At 34.8% G+C, this 19,825-nt stretch overlaps 1 protein-coding gene across 2 annotated transcripts in view; it reads left to right on the top strand.

Annotated features, from left to right (window-relative positions):
- MXD1 (MAX dimerization protein 1) overlaps window positions 1-19,825 on the top strand; it is a 32,610-nt gene that overhangs the window by 419 nt on the left and 12,366 nt on the right. The window contains exons 1-3 of one of the 2 annotated variants that reach the window (XM_074208380.1): window positions 318-790; window positions 1,008-1,107; window positions 7,664-7,693. In XM_074208380.1, coding sequence (XP_074064481.1) covers window positions 1,031-1,107; window positions 7,664-7,693 — 107 coding nt within the window. In that variant the 5' untranslated portion in view covers window positions 318-790; window positions 1,008-1,030. Of the gene's footprint in view, window positions 1-317; window positions 791-1,007; window positions 1,108-7,663; window positions 7,694-19,825 lie in introns of those variants that run through there. The other variant, XM_074208372.1, reaches the window with a different exon arrangement.

Below are 19,825 nucleotides of genomic sequence, written 5' to 3'. Positions count from 1 at the left end.
CCCGCCGCGGGGCACGGGGGGCCGGCGGGCCGAGGGGGCAGCCCCAGGGGCGGAGCCCCGGGCCGAAGGGGGACACGCACGGGAAGGGAAGACGGGCTGGAGGGACCTTGAGGTGCAAAGCCCCGGTGGGGGCGGGGAGCCCCGGCCGCTCCGGGGGTGGTTGGCGAAGGGCAGCACCGCGAGCTCCCCAACCTCCCCCCTTAACTCGGGACCGGGAGTGGGGGTGGGGGCGGCCCCCTCCCACCACGAGGCAATGAATGGAATGGACGGGGAGGGGGCCGCCGCTGGGCAGCCCGGTGCGCGCTGCAGCTCCTCCTCCTCCTCCTCCTCCTCCTCCTGGGGAGGCCGGCAGACCTGTGGCGCTCGCCCCGGGATTCACCTCAGCCAAGTTCCCTGCCCACATGCCCTCCCCCACGGAGCCAACCACCCACTCACGAATGGGACTCGCTCCCACATCCCCCTAACGTTCTCCCCACGCTTACAGCCCGAAGGGCCATTCCACCCCGCCCCCCTCCATTCTCCACTTCTCCGGATCCTGTTTGTCTGAACCCTGCGTGTTTGTGTGTGCGCGCTCGCGCGCGCGTGTGTGTGTATGTGTGTGTGTGCGCGCGTGCGTGTGTCGGTGTGTGTCTGTGTGTGTGTGTGTGTGTGTGTGTTCCTATTTCCAACACCACCAACCTGCTGGGTATTTAGTATCAGAAACATCTGGCTTTTTGAGCGTCGGTGGCGTGTTTTGTTCTTATTCAACAATGAGGATCTGGAATCCTCCTTTTCACCTGCCTAAAACTCGGTCTATGTTTTTTTTTTTTAATGTGTTGAGGTTGGGGGCTTTTTTCATTGTTCTCTGAATTCCACTTTCATTTATTTGTCTTAACATATCCCATAAAAAAATAACAATAAAAGGAGGTTGTCGCAAGTGTGGGGTCCGGTCCTGGATGAGGGAAGTAGAGAAAGAAAGATTGAACGATCTAGGATCATTTTACTGACTGAATCCTCTGATTTTCTAGAAGCTGAACATGGTTATGCCTCCATGTTACCATACAATAACAAGGACAGAGATGCCTTAAAACGGAGGAGCAAATCCAAGAAGAATAGCAGCAGCAGCAGGTGATTTGAAAAATATATCTCTTTAGTCCATTATCTCCCTTCTGTGTATGCTTATATTGCAGAATACAATTGCCCGTTGTGCCTGTAAATATATTCTGTATGTATCGATGATACAATAATGTACAGCACAACCTCAAGCCTGTGGAGAAAGCACTTCTTTTGTTGGGGAAAAGAAAAAGAAAATTTTGATTTCTCCAGGTGGTTTTGGGGGAGAGGGAGATTATTTGTTTTGTTTTGCCTCCCTGTGGGAAGGGGGGTTGGGGGAAGAGTGCAAAAGAAATGTGGGGGGAAGCATTAGCAGTAACAATACTATGCTTTCAAAAGCTGCAAATTCAGAACAACTTCCCAGTAATTGGAAATGCTGGACAATGTCTTTCCTTTGGTTTGTTTTCATTGTGTGGGATTTTTTTTTTCCTAAACAGATTAAATTATTCAATTTGGCATAGGAAGTCATAGAAATTCTCATTTGGTATTTAGAGTAAATGAACTGGTTCTCTTTTGGGGCTGTTGATTTTATTTACCATTTCAGCCTACTAAGAGTTATAGAAGCTTTAGTGATCGAAACCTTGGCAGATGTTTTGTTTTGAGGGGCAGGAGAAAAGGGTAAAATGGCTCAGTCAAGAATTTTTATGAAAATATGGGTAGGGATCAGAAGTTGTCAATAATTCTTGATTGGTAAGAATTTCCATGAAAAGTGAATTTATTCAAATTAGATTCAACCTGCTGTGTGTAAAAGTTGAATGGTCAGTTTCTGAAATGCTGTTTTTTTATGGAGCCATTGAACTATGTCTTCCAAGCTAGTAAATGAAAAACATTGACATTTCTGTCACTGGGATAAGAGATTCATGTGACTTTATTGTTACCTTTGTTCTGGGGTTTTCGGTTTTGTTTCTTTTCTATGAATAACTTCTTAGTGTGGCTCCATTTGGACAGTCTCTATAGTATAGGTCAAGCCATTAAAGGCTTTGGAAGGTAACAATCATTTTTTAGCCCACTACCTTTCTAGTCTTAGTTTATCCCTATTGTGTTGCAAGTGGAATTACAAGATGTGAGACATACAGGTGCTTTACTTTTGGTTCAGGAAGACATGTTAAGAGTAAATTTGGTATTTACTTGGTATTTTTCTTGACATCACTTTGATATCACATGAAGTTTAGAGCTGCTAGTGTGTATGTGTGTGTGTGTATACATATATAATATATATTATATATATGTGTGTGTATATATACTATGTATGACCCTTTGAAAAAGGTTCTCATGCAAAATGAAGAGGCAGGTATGGCAAAGTGATAAGAACCTAGGACTTAGAAGACAGGTTACAATACCACTTTTGCCACTTTTCCAACAGCATTGTAGCTTTGATTATAAGTCAAATAACCTGCTTCACCTCTCTAAGTCTCATTTCCTCATCAGCAAAACTGGGATACTTAACCATAAAGCTATGAATTAAATGAAATCATTTATGGGAAAGTACTTTTTATCTGGAAATAATGTATGTTAGCATAAATATTTTTTACAGTAGAAAAGAAATTTAGCCAATAGAATGAAAGTCCCAGAGGACAAGGACTATTTGGTTATTGTTTGTATATTCCCAGTACCAAACACAATGCTTAGCATAGACAAGGTGGTAAATACTTGCTGAAATTAATTAGACATGAGCCATTTCATGACTAAACAACCATTTGCTCATTTGGTTTTGGGGTTTTTGTTATAAATTTGGCATAGTTTATCATATTTAGAAGAAATATTTGTTTTCAAATTATATTTATACAGGAAAATGGGCATAACTTACTTTTGCCTAGCCCTGATTTTCAAAACAACTCATATATTATGTTATACAGATTATACTTAAAGATGGCATTTGCCCATATTATGATTTCATAAAGGGCTATTTTATGGCATGAATAAGAATGGAAATAAATAACATGGATTCAGAACCAAGCCAAGTTCATAACTGGAAAACCTTTTTTTGCACCATTATCATTCTTACTTCTGTCAGTAGGCCTATCCTTTTCTCATAGAAAACATGGTATCCTCAGTTTTATGAGTTGGAGACATAATATTTGCATGATTCTTACTTAAATAAATAAATGCATACTATCTGAAAGCATAAACATGTTCAAGAATATTTAAGAAAATATAATTAAATCTGAAGATAGCACCAAGCAATTGCATGAACAGGTTGTCTTATTTTAAATGTGGTCGTTTTCTTAGTCACCTATTTCTGTAATTGCCCTACCTAACCAGTGAGACTTTTCACTAGAGAATGTAGTTTGACCCCTTAATTTGAATAGGTATTGCATGCAAGTCCTTGTTAGGGTTATAATACTGCTTTTGTAATGAGGTGATAGGGTGAAATTACTACTGTATCGCACAGTCATGGTTGTTTCTGTTCCATGTTCATTGGTTTTTTTTATCTTTGTTATTTCTGGGTTCCTTCTTCCTGGTATGATTTAATGAAAAAAAAATAGCTATTCAGTTATTAGGAATAATATATTTTAACTGCAAGTCAAAGCTTCATGGGATTGAAAATTCAGGAGTTAACTTAGCAGATTAGTAAGCATTTAATAAGTTGTTAAATTGAAGTTTAATTTTATCTGTAATGTTTAAATAACAGGATCATAGGATTTAGAACTAGAAAGAAAGGGATCACTTAGAACAATCCTTTATTTCATAGATAAAAAAAACTGAGGCTCAGAGAAGTAAATGCTTTGCCCAAAGTCAAATAAGCATGATTGTAAAGATTAGATTATTGAGAGCTGTTTAGATCGACTACTAAGAATTGTTGGTCATATTTGGAAACGTCAGAATCTACCTTTTTTAGATTTTTGGAGTAAAAGGATGTAAATAGTGCTTGTGGTAGTTTTTTTCCCCTTTATTAATATTTTTTAATCAATTCCTTGTTTCAAATTGCAGACCAGAGCATTTTTGAAAAGTGAAGCAGCTTTTGGAAAATTAGTAGATAAGCAGTTGAAAGACTGCTCACTAGCTTTATTTCAAGATGGTAATAAAAACAATGGACTGCATTTGAAAGGGGGAGTATTTCTATAACTGAGGAGTATTTCCAAGTGTCTGATATGGTTAAAACTTGAATAATTAGACTACAATTCTTTACTATTCTTTTCAATGTCATCATTTTTAATGGAGAAATTTGATATTTATCAAGAATTTTCAGTAATCAAATTGGATATTGGGAAAAGGGACATATTCTCCAGCTGACATAAGATATTAGCAAGTTGGTTTCACAGCAAGGATGGAAGGAAGAGCTCAGGAATAAACACTTTGGGTACTGTTTTGAGAATCTTAATTCTTTAAATAAAGAACATCTCAGTTAATATAACTGACTACAATTTAGCTTATAAATCCTTTTACACATATATGTTCAAAATTATTTTATTTGTGCAATTTTTTTCCTCTTCTACATTGTAGTCTTGGGAATAGGGAACACTGTCTTATCTTTCATGTCTACCTTTATCACCGTACATTTACAATAGATATTTAATAAGTGTTTGTTGAATGACTGAATGAAATATGCTAGAGATTTGGAATAGTGACCCTTTTAGAAGTTTAAAATTTATAGTATTAGCAAAATTCTGGAGTAAACAGTCAAGACTTGTGGATTTTTTTTAATGCTGTATAAGTTCAGAACTTGAAAGGAGATGTACAAACTTTAATTAATTTTTTGAATGTTAAAATAAATAAGAAATTTACATTTAGCATGCATATATTCCATCAGTTGATTTTTAATTAGGGTTTATTTTTTAATATGAGTGTACACACTCAGCCACTCTACCTTTGCCCTCTCTTGGTTCTATACTTTCTTCCTATCCATCCTCTATTAAGTATATTTCTTATGATCAACATAAGGAGGACCTTCTCAATTTTAGCCATGGCATAATCATGTGTACAGTCAAAAACATAATGTAGCAAGATGTAAAATTTTATCTTTGTTAAAATTAAATGTCATGTGCCTTTAAACAGGACACATTTATATAAACTGTTGCCCATTCAACTGACTGGTCTAGGAAATAAATTTATGGATCCCTACTTAACAATGAAATAAGGAAAGTTATGTATGACAAACCAAATGAATTAAAACCTTCAAGATAATTAGTTTTGAAATCTGGATGTCTTTCTGATGGTAAATAAATCATCTCCAAACATAAAATCTTGATTTCCTTTTTCTTTTCTTTCTCATTAAAACTTCATATCCCAGAGACCTTTGGAAAAAAAAATTTTAAAGCTCAGTTTGAAATTTCCTATTTCATAGGTGATCCCAAAATATCATTGAACAGAAAGTCAATAACTAATGTGAATGAACTTCTTGACAGCAGTCTCTATTCCTCTCCAATTAATTCCATGTGACTTGCTCATATAAGTACTTACCTCCAAGACCATAGCCTGAGGTTTGCCCTCATCTGTTCCATTACTTCATTGTCTATCCTGATGCTATCTTGTAATGGTCTACATCAGAGTCAGATTTAATTCCTATTATTCCAATTAAATCCTGTTATTATCACAATCTTTTTTTGATTCTTTAAAACTCCCTTGAAATTGTAGCATCCAGGTATTGTGGGGAAGTGCTGGACTTGGAATCAAAACCTGCGCTCTAGTCCATCTTTCTTAATTACCACCTCAGTGACCTTGAGCAGGTTACCTCACCTCTCTGACTTCACTTTCCTAAACTGAAAACTGATGACCTTGGGCCAGATTGCTGGTGAAGTTCCTTCCTATTCCTTACTAAAGGAAAGAGTATTCAGGAAACTATTGATTTCTAATGCCTTTTGTAGAAAGCTTTTCCATATAATACTTAGAAGATTCCTTTTTATTAAGAATCAACTATAAGTGCACTAAGACTTTATATCCACTCCTTTCATCTAAAGTTCTGAAAGTCCACATACAACTAGTAACTCATGGATTTACGCTTTTGTATAGATAGTGTCAAGTATCATTCCTTTCATAGGATATAGGGCATGTTGATGGTAAAGATATAAATAAGGTTTAACTCTAACCCTTATCACTGATTGAGCAAGCTCAAACTCTTTCTTGAAGTGCCTCCTTGCTAAAAGCTGTTATTTAGCTGTTCTTAAGCAGGAATTCAGAATAATATGGTTGATGTTAACATAGTTACTAGAAGTAAGACTGCTATGACATTTGTTTTATTCATTCCAAACAATGTCCTTAATCAAAGTAAGACCGCTTGTTTTTTGATGTAAGTAAAACAGTTTGAGATTGATATGTAAGCCAAATCGGCAAAATAACATCTAATCTAATGCCTGTTGTATTACACTCAACCTAAGGGAAATGAGTAGTGTTACACCACCCTAATGTCATATATGATGTGGGGTTATTTTCCTTTCTGAATGTAATGCACATTTCAATAAGAATTCTCTACTATGGAGCAATGCAAAGCTTGAGACCTACAATCTACCCTTATCAGACTTATAGTCTAGTAGGGTAATAAGATAAAATTACAGATAAATTTGATAGACAATATTATATAAATACAATAGTGGTCACAAGAAAAATGCTAATTGAAGTCTGAGGGGGAAAAAATCAAGAAAGGCTCCCTGTAGAAGCTGGCTTTTGAGCCTGACTTTAAAGAGTGAGTAAGAAGTCAGCAGCTATAGAGATAATATTCTGGGCCTAAGAACAATCATGAGCAAAGAAAGGATGTTGGAAACTCTCAAAATGAATTCAGGAGGCAGAGAGTAGTCTAGTTTAATTAGAAAATAGAACATGAAGAAATAACTCTAGAAAAGCGGGGTGGTTCCTTATTATGGAGGTCCTTGAATAATAAACAAAGGACTTTGAACCTTCTTCTATAGGCAATAAGGAGTCATTGAGGAGTTTTGTGACATGATTAGAACACTTCAAGCACTCTTTGTCCTTTTCTTTTAATTGATTTCTTTCCCCAAAGGAAAAAAAGATGCTTCAAAATTCTGTTACTTTTATTTAGAACAACATTCTGATTGCACACATTTGTTAAACTGATTACTTTTCATTTTTTCCCCTCCTATTGGAAAAAAAAAGGAAAGAAAAACCCTTGCAACAAATATGTATAATCAAGCAAAACAGATTGGTCATGTCTAAAATTATGTATCTCATACTGCATATTTAGTCCACCTCTGTTAGGAGGTGAGTAGTATTCTTCATCATTGGTCCTTTGAAAAAATGGTTGATTATTACATTGATCAATGTTCTTAAATCTTTCAAAATGTTTGGTTTCAAAATGCCTCAGTTCATACAAGTCTTCTCAGATTTCTCTAATACCATCCATTTATTGTTTCTTATTGCATAGTAATATCTAGATACATACATTTTTCTCTTAGTAATATTTTCTATTATTTTCAGTTAGTCTAACCTGGTCATTCTTACAGTTGTAAGCAATAAAAAAAAAGTTAATATAGTGAAGATAAACAAGGACTGGTTGTCTTTCAACATCCCTTTTTAACTCTAGCAGTTAGTTGGTAGACTGTTGTAATGGTAGACTTGGTAATATTTCTGTGGTCATTCTAGGCAAGAATAATCTTACTGTCTTTTTTCTCCTTTTCAGATCAACACACAATGAAATGGAAAAGAATAGGTGAGTTGTGGGTGTTTTATGTGTGACTTTAAGAACCCATTGGGTCTTGATGAAATTGTTTGACAATCAACTCTGCATCCTTAACTCCCTCTACTTTTAACAAAAGATTTTAGAGACTATATACAAAAAAAAATACATGTACGTACATATACAGACATATATACACTCAAACATATACACACATGCAAATAAAACATTATTTACATGCAAAATGTGTTTATATGGGTCATATATTTTGCCTTTCTACTGGAATACTTTAAATGTATAAACATGTATCCAGTTTCAAACATCTATAAGAATTTATGGAAAGAGACGTGAATTTGAAAGCCTCATTTCAGATACTGGTTCTGCTATTTACATCTATATTAAGGTTGGGCAAGTCTGGGTCTCACTTTCTTCATCTATAAAATAAAAAGAGTTTGACTAGATGACTCTTAAGATCTCTTCCACTCTGAATCTTATGATCATAATCCATTCATTTTGATTAGTATTTTTATTGGCTACTCTATAATTCAATAGTTTGGTTTTTTCTTTCATGGTAGTTCCAGTACCCTAAATGTAGTAGGTGATTAATAATAAATGTTTGTAGAAAACTATATGTGAACAAGTATCAGGATCTTTGACTCACTAGAGAGTGAAGTTTTTGAAATAGGGAGATTCTTTCTAGTCTCTCAAGATTAATTGAATTTATAGCTTTTAATAGGGCACATGTCTTGAAAGATGAGAGTATTTGCGACTCCATGCATGTAACCTTCTCTAATATATGAGCTTAATGCTATGTCTTTCACATATACAGAGTGCTTTCATATACCTTATTTGCTCCTCAATTGTATGAGATGAGAAGAGGTATAATTATCCTAACTTTCAAAATGAAAAAAACTCGGACTAAGTGATATTCTCAAGGTGATATAGCTAATAAGTAGTAATGGTAGGACTAAAACCTAGTTCTTCTGAGATTTCTGACTTTGCACTGTACTGTATTCCTTCTATCTCCTATTATTCAGTTTTACAAATATGACTTGGGATCATAGCTTTCAAGATGAAAAGAACATTTGAAGATCATTGATTCAAACAACTTTGGTTTAGAGATTAGGAAACTGGACCTCATTGTGGTTAAATATTTTGTCCAAGGCCACCCATGTAATAAACAGCAAAACATAGACTTCAAGAATTGTGCTTTTTCTACTGTACTGTATTGCCTCTATCACTATAATTCACCAGTGACCCAAGTCCCTAATTTTAATCTACTTTGAATGAACCTTGAGATTTTTTCTTTAGAGATATCTAGTTAACCAGAAATTCAAATATGTCTTGATTTCCAAGGCAAAAGAAAAAAACTCATCTATGTCTTGTCATTTTCAACATGATCATCTTTGTATTTTCTTCCCCTAATCCTTTAACTCTGTTGTGACCCATAATTATATCTTCATGCTGAGGAAATTTGATATTTTTGGGGGGGGGTTATGAATATTCTCAATTTCAAGTAGAAAATTCAGTGCACTGCAAATCTTTTCCTTTTTGTTCTACAGTGTACTGTAGGTGCCACCTAACAACTTGGACTAATTTTTTTCCAAGAAATTAGAATCGAAACCATAGTTGAGCTAGTTAGTTCTAAGTGCTTCCAAATGACAATGACCAAAACTCCATTGAAGATATCCAGTGACAGGGGATATCTAAATCAGTCTATTCCATTTCTGGACAGCTGTAATTGTTAAACATGTATTGTATATGGCACCAAAATCCACCTTTTGGGAAAACAAAACTAACCTCTAAGATTTAGAGCTTCCTTTTTCCCAAATGAGTAACCTAAAACCCAGATATCAGACAACTTATCTAGTGTCATGCAGGTAGTAAATAGGAAGATGGGAATCAGAACCCAAATCTTTTGAATGTAAATTCAGGATTCTTTATATTTCACCATAATTCTGTTTCTATTCCTTTGCTTTCATGGCTATCATCTGAAAGCTAGCCTTCCACTGCTCCCAGCCCTCAAATGTGAGTAACAGCAAAAAAGTTGAAAATTAGCCTAGCTAATTTGGCTAAGCAAAATCTTGACAGCCCTGGCCTAGGGAAAAAGACTAGAGTCACTGGTTCAGATGTTTATGATTTCAATTTTTTTATGCTATTCTCTCTCTCTTCCCGATTAGGGTAGGTAATTGAAATTTGACCAGACTGAAAAAGTTGGTCAAAATCTGTTAATGGAAACTTTCTGTGCCTATTAGTTGAATCCTACTAATAACATCAAGGCTTAGTAAATTCTGGGGGATTTAGCCATTTGTATTTTCAAGAGTCACTAAAAGAATGAACTGTCTATGTCTTATTAAGGAAAAAGGTAATTTGGGCAAACAGTTTGCAGCAGATGGCATGAATTATTTCTTTTTCATTCTGTAGAGCACAGTTGCATTTGAATTTCTCAAAAAACTGAGCTCTATAAAACATCATGGAAATCCTATAATCAATTAGTGTTTTACTTAATAAACACCGAACATCTCCTTTTAAGTCAGATTGATTTACTTTGAATATTTACTTTATCACCTACTTTGAAGAGGTGATAAAAACCTCTGTGCACACACTCCCTGCCCTACCCTGAGCAAGGCACTTTCCTTCTCTGGGCTCAGTTTCCTCATCTGTGTAGCATGAAAGGACAGGAATAGATAATGTGTAAGATTCAGCTCTAAATCCTATGATCCTTTAACTGATAAGGAAATGCATGAGAAGCCTTTTATAAAAGTTGTTTTTTTTAAAAAAAAATTGAAATTCTAGTCAGTAGGGTGGGCATTCAAATCATTTCAAATAGTTCTAAGGATGCTAAAGATGATTTTAGGAGTATCTTTCTTAGATGGTTTATATATACAAATCTTTCTGAAATTAAGCAACTAACCTATCAGAGCCTTCTAACTCTATTGATTTATTGCATAGTTTAGGGAAAGAATTTGATAAGCTGTGATCCAAGCAGCTATTTTCATTAACCTCAAGTATTTCTGCTTTTCAGCCTTTGGTGCAGGATATAAATCCTTGGTCAGAACTACTCTTCCCTAATTCCCTAAAGTCTTCCCTAATTGCAAGTTCTTGATAATGACTTTCCTGATTTTTGGTTTGGTAAATGTCTGCAGATTTTATATCCAAAAGCACAGATATCTTCTCCCCTCCACCACACTGGCCACTGGACCTCAAATATGGCATTATACCATATTTACACTATCCACACCTAAACCACCATCAAATCTTGTTCTGAAATGTAGTAAATGGAAATCACATGAATCACTAGTTGTCACTAGCCTGGTTAGTGCTGTACTTGGAATGATATAATAATTCAGGTCTGATCTATGTTTAAAAGATATGGAGAAAAATCAGGTATGTTCCTGCTACCTTATGTCTTTGTAATAGCTTATGTTTTATAAGAGCTCAGAGGAGAAACTGAATAGGAGATTGTCCTTAAGACTATTCTTGCAGCACAGTTCTTATATATCTAGTCAAAATTCATTGATTGGCTTAAAAATCAGCAGTTAGAGCACTCTTCTGAACTAAGGTAGAGTACCAAAACAAAGAGAGAATCATCAAATACCAATTATTATGGACATTCCTTTTTTGTTGTAGTTAGTTAAGATCTTTTCCCCTCCCCTGCCCCCAACATATATGGTATATCATAACCCTCCTCTGGATGAACTGTGACTCAAGAAGAAGTTAATTCAAATTAAGAAGCTATAAAAATCTTTGAGAGAAACAAGAGGATGATAGTAATCCACTTTGCAGCTGCTTTTGAAGCATAAACTTAGAGCCTTTTTTTCTCCTTCGGTCTCCCCTTTCTCTCTAGTGTGTCTATATGTATGACTTCCTCTCATTTAAATACACTTACATTTATCAAGACTAAACTGGATCCCTTGCTTATTGATCAAAATTGTGGACTTTGGAGATCACCAATATCTTTTGAGGACTTAAATATTTCTGTGAGAAACTGCAGAACCATTAATATAACTTTCATCTTTAGTATATGCAGTTACCCCTACTTTTCCCTCATATGACCTGGAGGGATAGAACAAGGAAAATACTCACAAAGACTACAATATGCTTACACCTAATTGATTACTTTTAGTCTCTTCCTATCCAATCCCTAAACATCATGCCATACTTATAAAGTTGTATAATTGGCCATGAGTGTTCATATTGAAATGAACCAAAACTATAATATCAGGAAAATCTTGCTACCTTGAGAAACTCAGATGTTAGGAAGATGTTCCCTATATAACTATAAATATAAAGATGTTAGTAAGATGTTCCCTATATAAATAAGGTAGCATTTTTCCCCCTCTGGCAGTCATCATTCTAATATTTGACCTAGCTTTACTCTATTGGGTATTGGATTCTTCATTTAAAAAGGTAATTTTCAGGAGCACTCAAAGGGTGAAAAATTCTCAAATATCATATTTCATTCATCAATCATATTATTTTAGTACTTATGATATGTAGAAAACATTGTTATCAGGCCATGGAAATGTTAAAGAGGAAACAGAAAACCCCAGTTTTTATCATGGAAGACCTTAGTCCAGTGGAGAAAATGAGATAGGGATATATATGTATATTCACACACAGAAGGCAGATACATAAAAGTATCTAATGGAAAGCTGTTACCATACAGAGTAATACATTGAAATATTAAATATTTGAGCAGCTGGGTAGTGTAACTTGACTGAAACAAGGTAGAGTTTTATGGAGGCAATATCTTTTTTGAAATGGGAACCAGGGAAGGGATCTTTTTGGGTTGAAAGGAAGAAAGCAACCATAGTAGGTACCGTGTAATGATTTGGCCATGACAAAAGGCTAAATATAGTTCAGGCCCTCAACAAACTTGCCTATTTTACTACTTACATTAGCTATTATATTCCAACTGTTATTCTCTATCTTGATACTATAACTACTTTCCATGCCTCACTCATAACTGCAAGACTAATTAGTTTTAAATGCTACCTTGGAATCTGTGATCTTATCCATGCGGGTTCAATTCATTGATATACAATACAACCAATCCATACCTCTTCATTTTAAGTGTTTTTTGTCTATGATCTATGATAAACCCTCTGTAAGAGACACAACCAATGTGTTTAAAACTTCTTTTTTTATCTTTTGTGGATCCTGCATGACACTTGGGCTTAATCAATTCACTTCTTTTTCAAATAATAAATTTCCTCAAGGATGGCCCTTATGCCACATTTCATGGGCATGGGTCACTATTGTAATTTTGCTGCAGCCTATTTATACCCACCAGGTCATTCACTCTTCATTCTTAAACCATAGAGGATATAAATGATTATTTTACTAACAGTGTACCCCTTGATATCCATCAAAAACACAATAATGTCTGACTCAGCAATCCTGTGAACTTCCACTCACAATCAACAATTGGCAAATCAAGAAATGCTTTGAGAAATGGCAAAAATGAAAAATATAACTCTATATGTTGTCTAAATTGTTTTGTTTAAATTCAGTAGCTAGATGTAGTACCCTCAATTAATGGCATTTGTAGCCCAACTGTGATCTATCCCCTTGGCTTACCCATTTCCCAAACTTCCAAATTTCTTATCCTTGCAAGACAGCATACATAATGTGAATGAAAGAATCTTAAGATCAGGGTAGCTAGGTGGTGCAATGGATAGAGCACCAGCCTTGGAGTCAGGAGTATCTGAGTTCAAATCCAGCCTCAGACATTTAATAATTGCCTAGCTGTGTGACCTTGGGCAAGTCACTTAACCCCATTGCCTTAAATAAAAAAAAAATGAAGAATCTAAGATTTAAATAAGGAATATCAGATTCAAAGCTATCAGTTGGTAGTTTGCTCTGTCCTTCTACCTACCTACAATTTGCAGCTTGATTAAGAGGAATGCCTCATATGGTATAGAGTTTACTGTGTTGCTGGTATGAATCATGAAAAACATACAGTGTAATTATATAGTATGTGATTTCTTTTTTTCCTGTCCTCTTTTTAGGAAAATGTCATTTAAAAATACCTTTAAATTCCTTACCTATTGTCCCATTTGACATAGTGTACAAGGGTGTATTAGTATAGCAAGTTTGGGCCTAATTATTAACTTAAATTTTTATTAGTATATCATAATTTAGCATTTCACCATAATGAATACTTTAAAATTATTTTTGTGGTTTGGAATTTTAGCAGCCTTTCTGGACCTATCTGCTCAAGTAAAATTATTTTCTGATAAAGCTAATGGATACAAATACATTGTAGATGTAGTGGAATACCAGTTGCTTATTTTAGAAAGGAAGATATAAACATCGAAAGCTACTTATCTATCTCTCACAGTCATATCCTTTGTCTCAATAAGTTAGCATTGCAGAGAAGGTACCTAGGTAATCCCTCTTATCTAATTCTCCTATTTCTCTAATTTGACCTCTCCTATGCACCTTCTACTCTTTACTTTGCATTCTAGTCATTTGTATAAATGTTATATCCTTCCTAAATTATGAACTCTGAGGTCAGGAACTATAGTGATTTTGTTGCTGGCCCCAATGTCCATCACTTATTTCAGTACTAAAAGAATCTCTGATTTCCTTTCTATAGGCACTCCCTCCTTTGATGCAGGTAGTTACTGTCTGAAGAAATCATCACCTTAGTTAGGATCATCCTCAAATAAAAACTGAACTATCCATCACTAAGCCTGTATTTAGAGGTCTTCTAGCCTGACAGGAACTGCCATAGCTTACATTTCACTGGTTTCCTTTATCATGGGATATTAGATGAAGACCTCAGAAGGGATATTGTACAGAAGAAGTGTATAATACCAGATATTAATCTTTGATGTTGTCTACATTCACTTCCCTAGAATAACACTGTATTTCATTTCTTTCATGGTTTTGTCTACAAATGTATCCTGAATTCTTCAAGGATAAGAGTCTAGAGTTAACCTAAATTCAGTGCAGAGCACTGTGATGGGTACTGGGGTTACTGCAAAGATAGGTCATGGTCTCTGATTTCATGGAGCTAACAGTCTAATGGAGAGAGAGGTCACACATGTAGTAACTGCAAGGCAAAATGGGACATAAGAGAAGTAGAAACAATGTTCTGTGTTAGGTTTGAAAATGAGGAACATCAAATTCTGTTCTTTGACTTAGTCTCAATAGGTCTATGGGTTTTAGTTGATTGAAATCCCAACATGAACCAACAGAGTATTCAAACTACCAAAATAAAGAATGTAATCTAAGACTGCATTATTAGACGTCTAGTATCCAGATCAAGGGAAGTAATAGCCACAATGTACTTACTGTTCTAGTTAAATTACATTTAAAATATTGTATCTAATTCTAGATTCCATATCATACAGGGCACATTCAAGAATTGATCTTGCATACAATAAAATAATCTGGATGAAGAGAGTAGTTTGGTATAGTGGAATAAACTCTGGATTTGGAGTCAGAGGACTCAAGTTCAAATCCTGGGTTTGACTTTCATACTTGTATGATCTTGGGCAATTCATTTAACCTCTCTGGGTCCCAGTTTCCTCAAGTGTAAAGAGGTTGGACTAGATGATCTCTAACATTCTTTCTCTGTCTTAATTTGTAATCATATGATTCAAAACTGAGGAACTAGAGGCTATGCCACATGAGGGATAGTTGAAGAAACTGGAGATAGTGCTCCTCCATAAGAGATTTACTGAGTTCATGCTGGTTAATGTCAAATATTTGAATGGCTGCCATGTGAAAAGGGATAATACTTGCCTTTGTGGTTCCAGAAGAAAGAACTGGATGCAATGTGTGAAAACTACAGGGAGGCAACTTTGGGCTTAATATAATTTAGAAATATTTACTATCAATTTGAAGTGTCCAGAAATGAAATAGGATGGCTTCAATATAAGTAGGTGCCTCATTGCTGGAAATATTAAAGCAGAAACTAAACACTTGTCAAGGATCTTATAGAGGAAATTTATGTGTAGGGTAGAAGGATAGACTAGATGATCCCTAACTTCTGTCTTTTAACATCCACCAGAACTCTAGCTAACAGCATTCCCATGCATATTTCTACACTTGAGTTTCAAATCTTGCTTCCTCAAAACACAAGAGAAGTTGGAATCTATTTGAACCCTTGTTCTAAGTAGTTTAATTTCCCTTCTAATTGTTTCTTCTTTCAAATCATTGACCATTAAGGAATCTTTCCTCTTGCACATATTAACTTCATGTGAATTTTTTAAGATTAAAAAAAAGTTCCCTGTGCATAAACAAGATTTGTGCTTCCCTAGAAATGGGTCAGATGTTTCATTCCCTCAAATCTTTTAATTCCAGAAGACTTCAATCTACTTTATAGAATAACATCCCTCAATTCTCATCTGCCTAGTAAAATGCAGTTCAGTTCCCAACTGATTTAAAAAGAAATATTAAATTGCTTTAATTATCTTCATTTCCCTAGCAGTAATCACCCTTCTGCAAACAGAAACAAGTTTGAAAGAATTCCCTACTTAATAATCTGCCCATACTGTAGTGTTATACCTGTCACACAGATCTAGAAAATGTGAATAGGGAAACCAACTCAAAATTTTGACACTCCTCTAATGTTGCCTCTATGCTTCCCACAGAAAACAAAGTGCGCACGCAAATACACACACACATACTCACACACTCACTCACTCTGCCAAAACACAAGCTTTTAATTGTAGGAGCGTCAGTAAAATTCTGTGAAAACACTGTCCTTGAACTCATAAGAGACTTAGATTCAAATTTTGCCTCCGGTCTTAATACTTTTATGACCTTGAGAATATCATTTACCACCTCCCTCGGCCTTAGTTTCATCATCTGTTATATAAAATAGATTAGTCTAAATAGGTTCTCCTATTTTTAGCTCTAGATCCTTGAATCCTGTGTTCTAAACTAGTTATCAATTGAGTGAGTTTCTATACTAGGAATTATCCATACTGTTGAAATAAAGGGCTGGACCCCCCAAAAAACAAATGGCCATCAAAGGGGCTATGTTTGTTTCTCCTAATTGCTAATTACAGTTGAGGTCAAAGGTAAATTGATCCATGAAGACTATTAAAGGCCAAAGGTATATTTAGAATAATTAAACTGACCTTTCTAAATAGTCAGCAGGTAAAGAACCTTCACTATGGATGTCTATAAAATATCATGGAGCTAAAAATATTACTTTCCCTCCCCTTCCCTCTTTAGACTGCTTTCATATTTTTATAAATGCAAAGCCAGTTTGTGAAAAATTATTATTTCTACCATTGGCTTGAACTACTAGAAAAAGAAAGACAAAAGAGATACTTGATATTGTTTTGTTTTTTGACAAGGTTAAGTTATTTTTACCAAATCTATAATAATAACAACTATATTGGTTGGTTTTTGATCCTTAGAATCATAGAACCATAGAAATGGTTAAAAATAGAAGAATGTTTTCCTGTTTTTATCCTTATATCTGCCCACTACCCTCAAAATAATTTGAATATTCAGATATCTAAGTACACCAAGGAAAGGCCAAATGCCACCTCTCCATCCCATCTAATTTAAAATGGTTTTGATCAGCTTTGCTTTTTTTTATTGTTAATTTGGAAACTAACTGATAAGCTATGTAGTAAGTAGGAACTGTATTGTGTGAAGAAATTAGTAAATACAACCTCCCATGGTGTTCTCATAAAATAGTCTAGTTTTCTGAACTTCATCCAAAATATTCCCTTACAAAATAAATATTTTTTACCTACTAATAGCTTTTTCTCTTAGTTTTTATTTTTTTATGTGGTAATGAAGTGAGATAAACTGATAATCTGATTCCTCACTTGCAGATAGTACATCATTCCAAAAATGAAGATTTTCAGAGAAAATGAAAACCTTATGGAGGGGTGGGACTTTTGTATATACAGTCAATACTCCCTACTCCAAACTAGTTCTGAAATCACACTTCTACGTTTTGTAACTAATTCCATTTTAAAACCTGTTTGATATTATTCTCTGCAACGAAAACCTGATGATAAGGAAATATTATAGATGTTATGGCAACTGTTTTGCTGATAGCACACAATTCCATTTCCTCTTTTTGAGAAGTGTAAAATTCAGTTCAACATCAAAGGAGAAGATGGATGATGACCTCTTTGTTCAGATGCTATTATCCCTGAAAGCCTAAAACAATGTTTATTTGATCCACAGTAAGTGAAAATCCTCAAGTCATGAGGAATTATAAGAAATGACCTTCTATGTGAGAATCATGCATGCTGACCAGTTGGCCTTTCTTTAAAGATATGTTCTCCTCTTAGTAGACTTTTTATAATACCTTTCCTTCTTTCCACAAGACAACTAAACAAGACTGTTAAGAGGAGAAAATTCAAAAGAGGAAACTAAGCTTCAGTGTATTTGATTTTGCCCATCATAGGCTGCAGTGAACCTGAAATTCTAAAACTCACAGAATTATGCATGTACTATCAGAATAGTGTTGGAAGGTCAGTAAGTAAATAAGATCACTAAATCTATCCTATACTGCAATCTCTCCTTACATAATCCTGATAAAGAGGTTTTTATGTAGCTTCTGCTTTAACATTTCCAGTAAAGGGATGCATAATATCATGTGAGGCAGCCCTTTTCCCTTTTTGGACAAATTTGTATTCTTAATTCCACCTTATGTTGAACCAAAATGTCTTCTTGTAACTTCCAGTCATAAGTCCCAATTCTAGAACTATAAAAAAGGAGTCTTAACCCTCTTTTAATTCTTTATTATGGTCCTTCATCTCATCAAATCAATCAACAAATATTTTCTTCCAAACCTTCCATAAAATGCTTACTACTTGTATTGTGACAAAAAAGACATTTATGATACTATTCTTATCATCAAAAAGCTAATTCTCTAATTGGGGAAGTATTTGAGAAACATGAGAACACTTGAGAAACTAAGGATACAACAAATGTCATAGGTTTTCTGTTTTGACAAAATGAGTATTATCAATAACCAAGATATGAGTTCAGAGGAAGAAGGGATAAATTTATTTTAGGGTGGTTTAAGAAGGCCTCATAGGAGAGGTATAATTCAGTTATGCCCTAAAGAAAAAAGTAAATTGTAATAGGTTTTTCCCTTATATCCACAGAAACTATACTGAACTGATTCTTAAATTTTGGTGTAATAAAGTCCATATCAAGGTATCAGTTATTTCAGAGAAACCTAAGGGATATATGTGAATTACATACCATGTAAACTTTTCTTACCTTGTAATTTAATAAAATAATTCTTTTATATCTTCTTCCAACTTTTCTCCACACCTTCCTGTTTTATTCACTTAAGCTCAGTGGCTTGGAAAATGATTATATCTGGCTGTCTCTTATCTTTATAGTGACATTTCCCTGTCAATAGTTTTCTTTTGCCAAACCTCAGCCCTGAGTTACTCCTACATCTACCTCTTTCACTCCTACTCAAGACCTACTGAACACAGCTGAAGGAAGTCTCACAACTCTGCTGACTAGGTATATTACGAATTCATGTTATCCAATCTCAAGTGGATCCTCATTTCATCAAGACAGTGATTTCATTTCTTCTTAATTTTTTCCCTATCTCTCTTCCCATAGGAGCTATTCCAACCTTTCTTTTTTCTCTTTAAGCCCCCTTTCCTATCCTCCACCCTTCCTAAGATAAGGAATTGGCTTGTTAATTTATTGAGAAAATTGAGATCATTCAAGGAGAGCCTCTTCTCCTACATAAGCTTCCTCTTCTCACATTTTCTTTTTTTTTGTTTGTTTTTTTGACTGGTGAAAATTTGGTTTTATTTTAGTGCTTTAGGCTTTCAATATATTAACCAAATATAGTATTTCTTAATTGTATCATTAAAATTTTTTTAAAACGTTCTAAAAAATGTTAGATTCTTTTTGGCTACTTGGATAGCAGTTCTTTATTCTTTTTTATTTTTTTTATTTTATTTTTTAATTCTCATTTTGTACAAATGTTTTTTTTACATTAATAAAATATTCTTGTTTAAGAGTAAACAAAATACCCCTCCCCCCATGAATATAGACTTGTATAGACTTGCTTGGGCAATAAAGTAAAGGGGAGAGAAAAAAATTAAAATTAAAAAAATAATAGTAATAATTGTACATATGGCCAGGTGGCACAATGGACGAAGCACCAGCCCTGGAGCCACGAGCACCCAAGCCCACATC

Source organism: Macrotis lagotis, chromosome 1, assembly GCF_037893015.1.
Source record: "Macrotis lagotis isolate mMagLag1 chromosome 1, bilby.v1.9.chrom.fasta, whole genome shotgun sequence".
Lineage (NCBI taxonomy): Eukaryota > Metazoa > Chordata > Mammalia > Peramelemorphia > Peramelidae > Macrotis > Macrotis lagotis.
The sequence above is the reverse complement of the archived record's forward strand: the minus strand, read 5'-3'. Positions and strand labels throughout refer to the sequence as shown.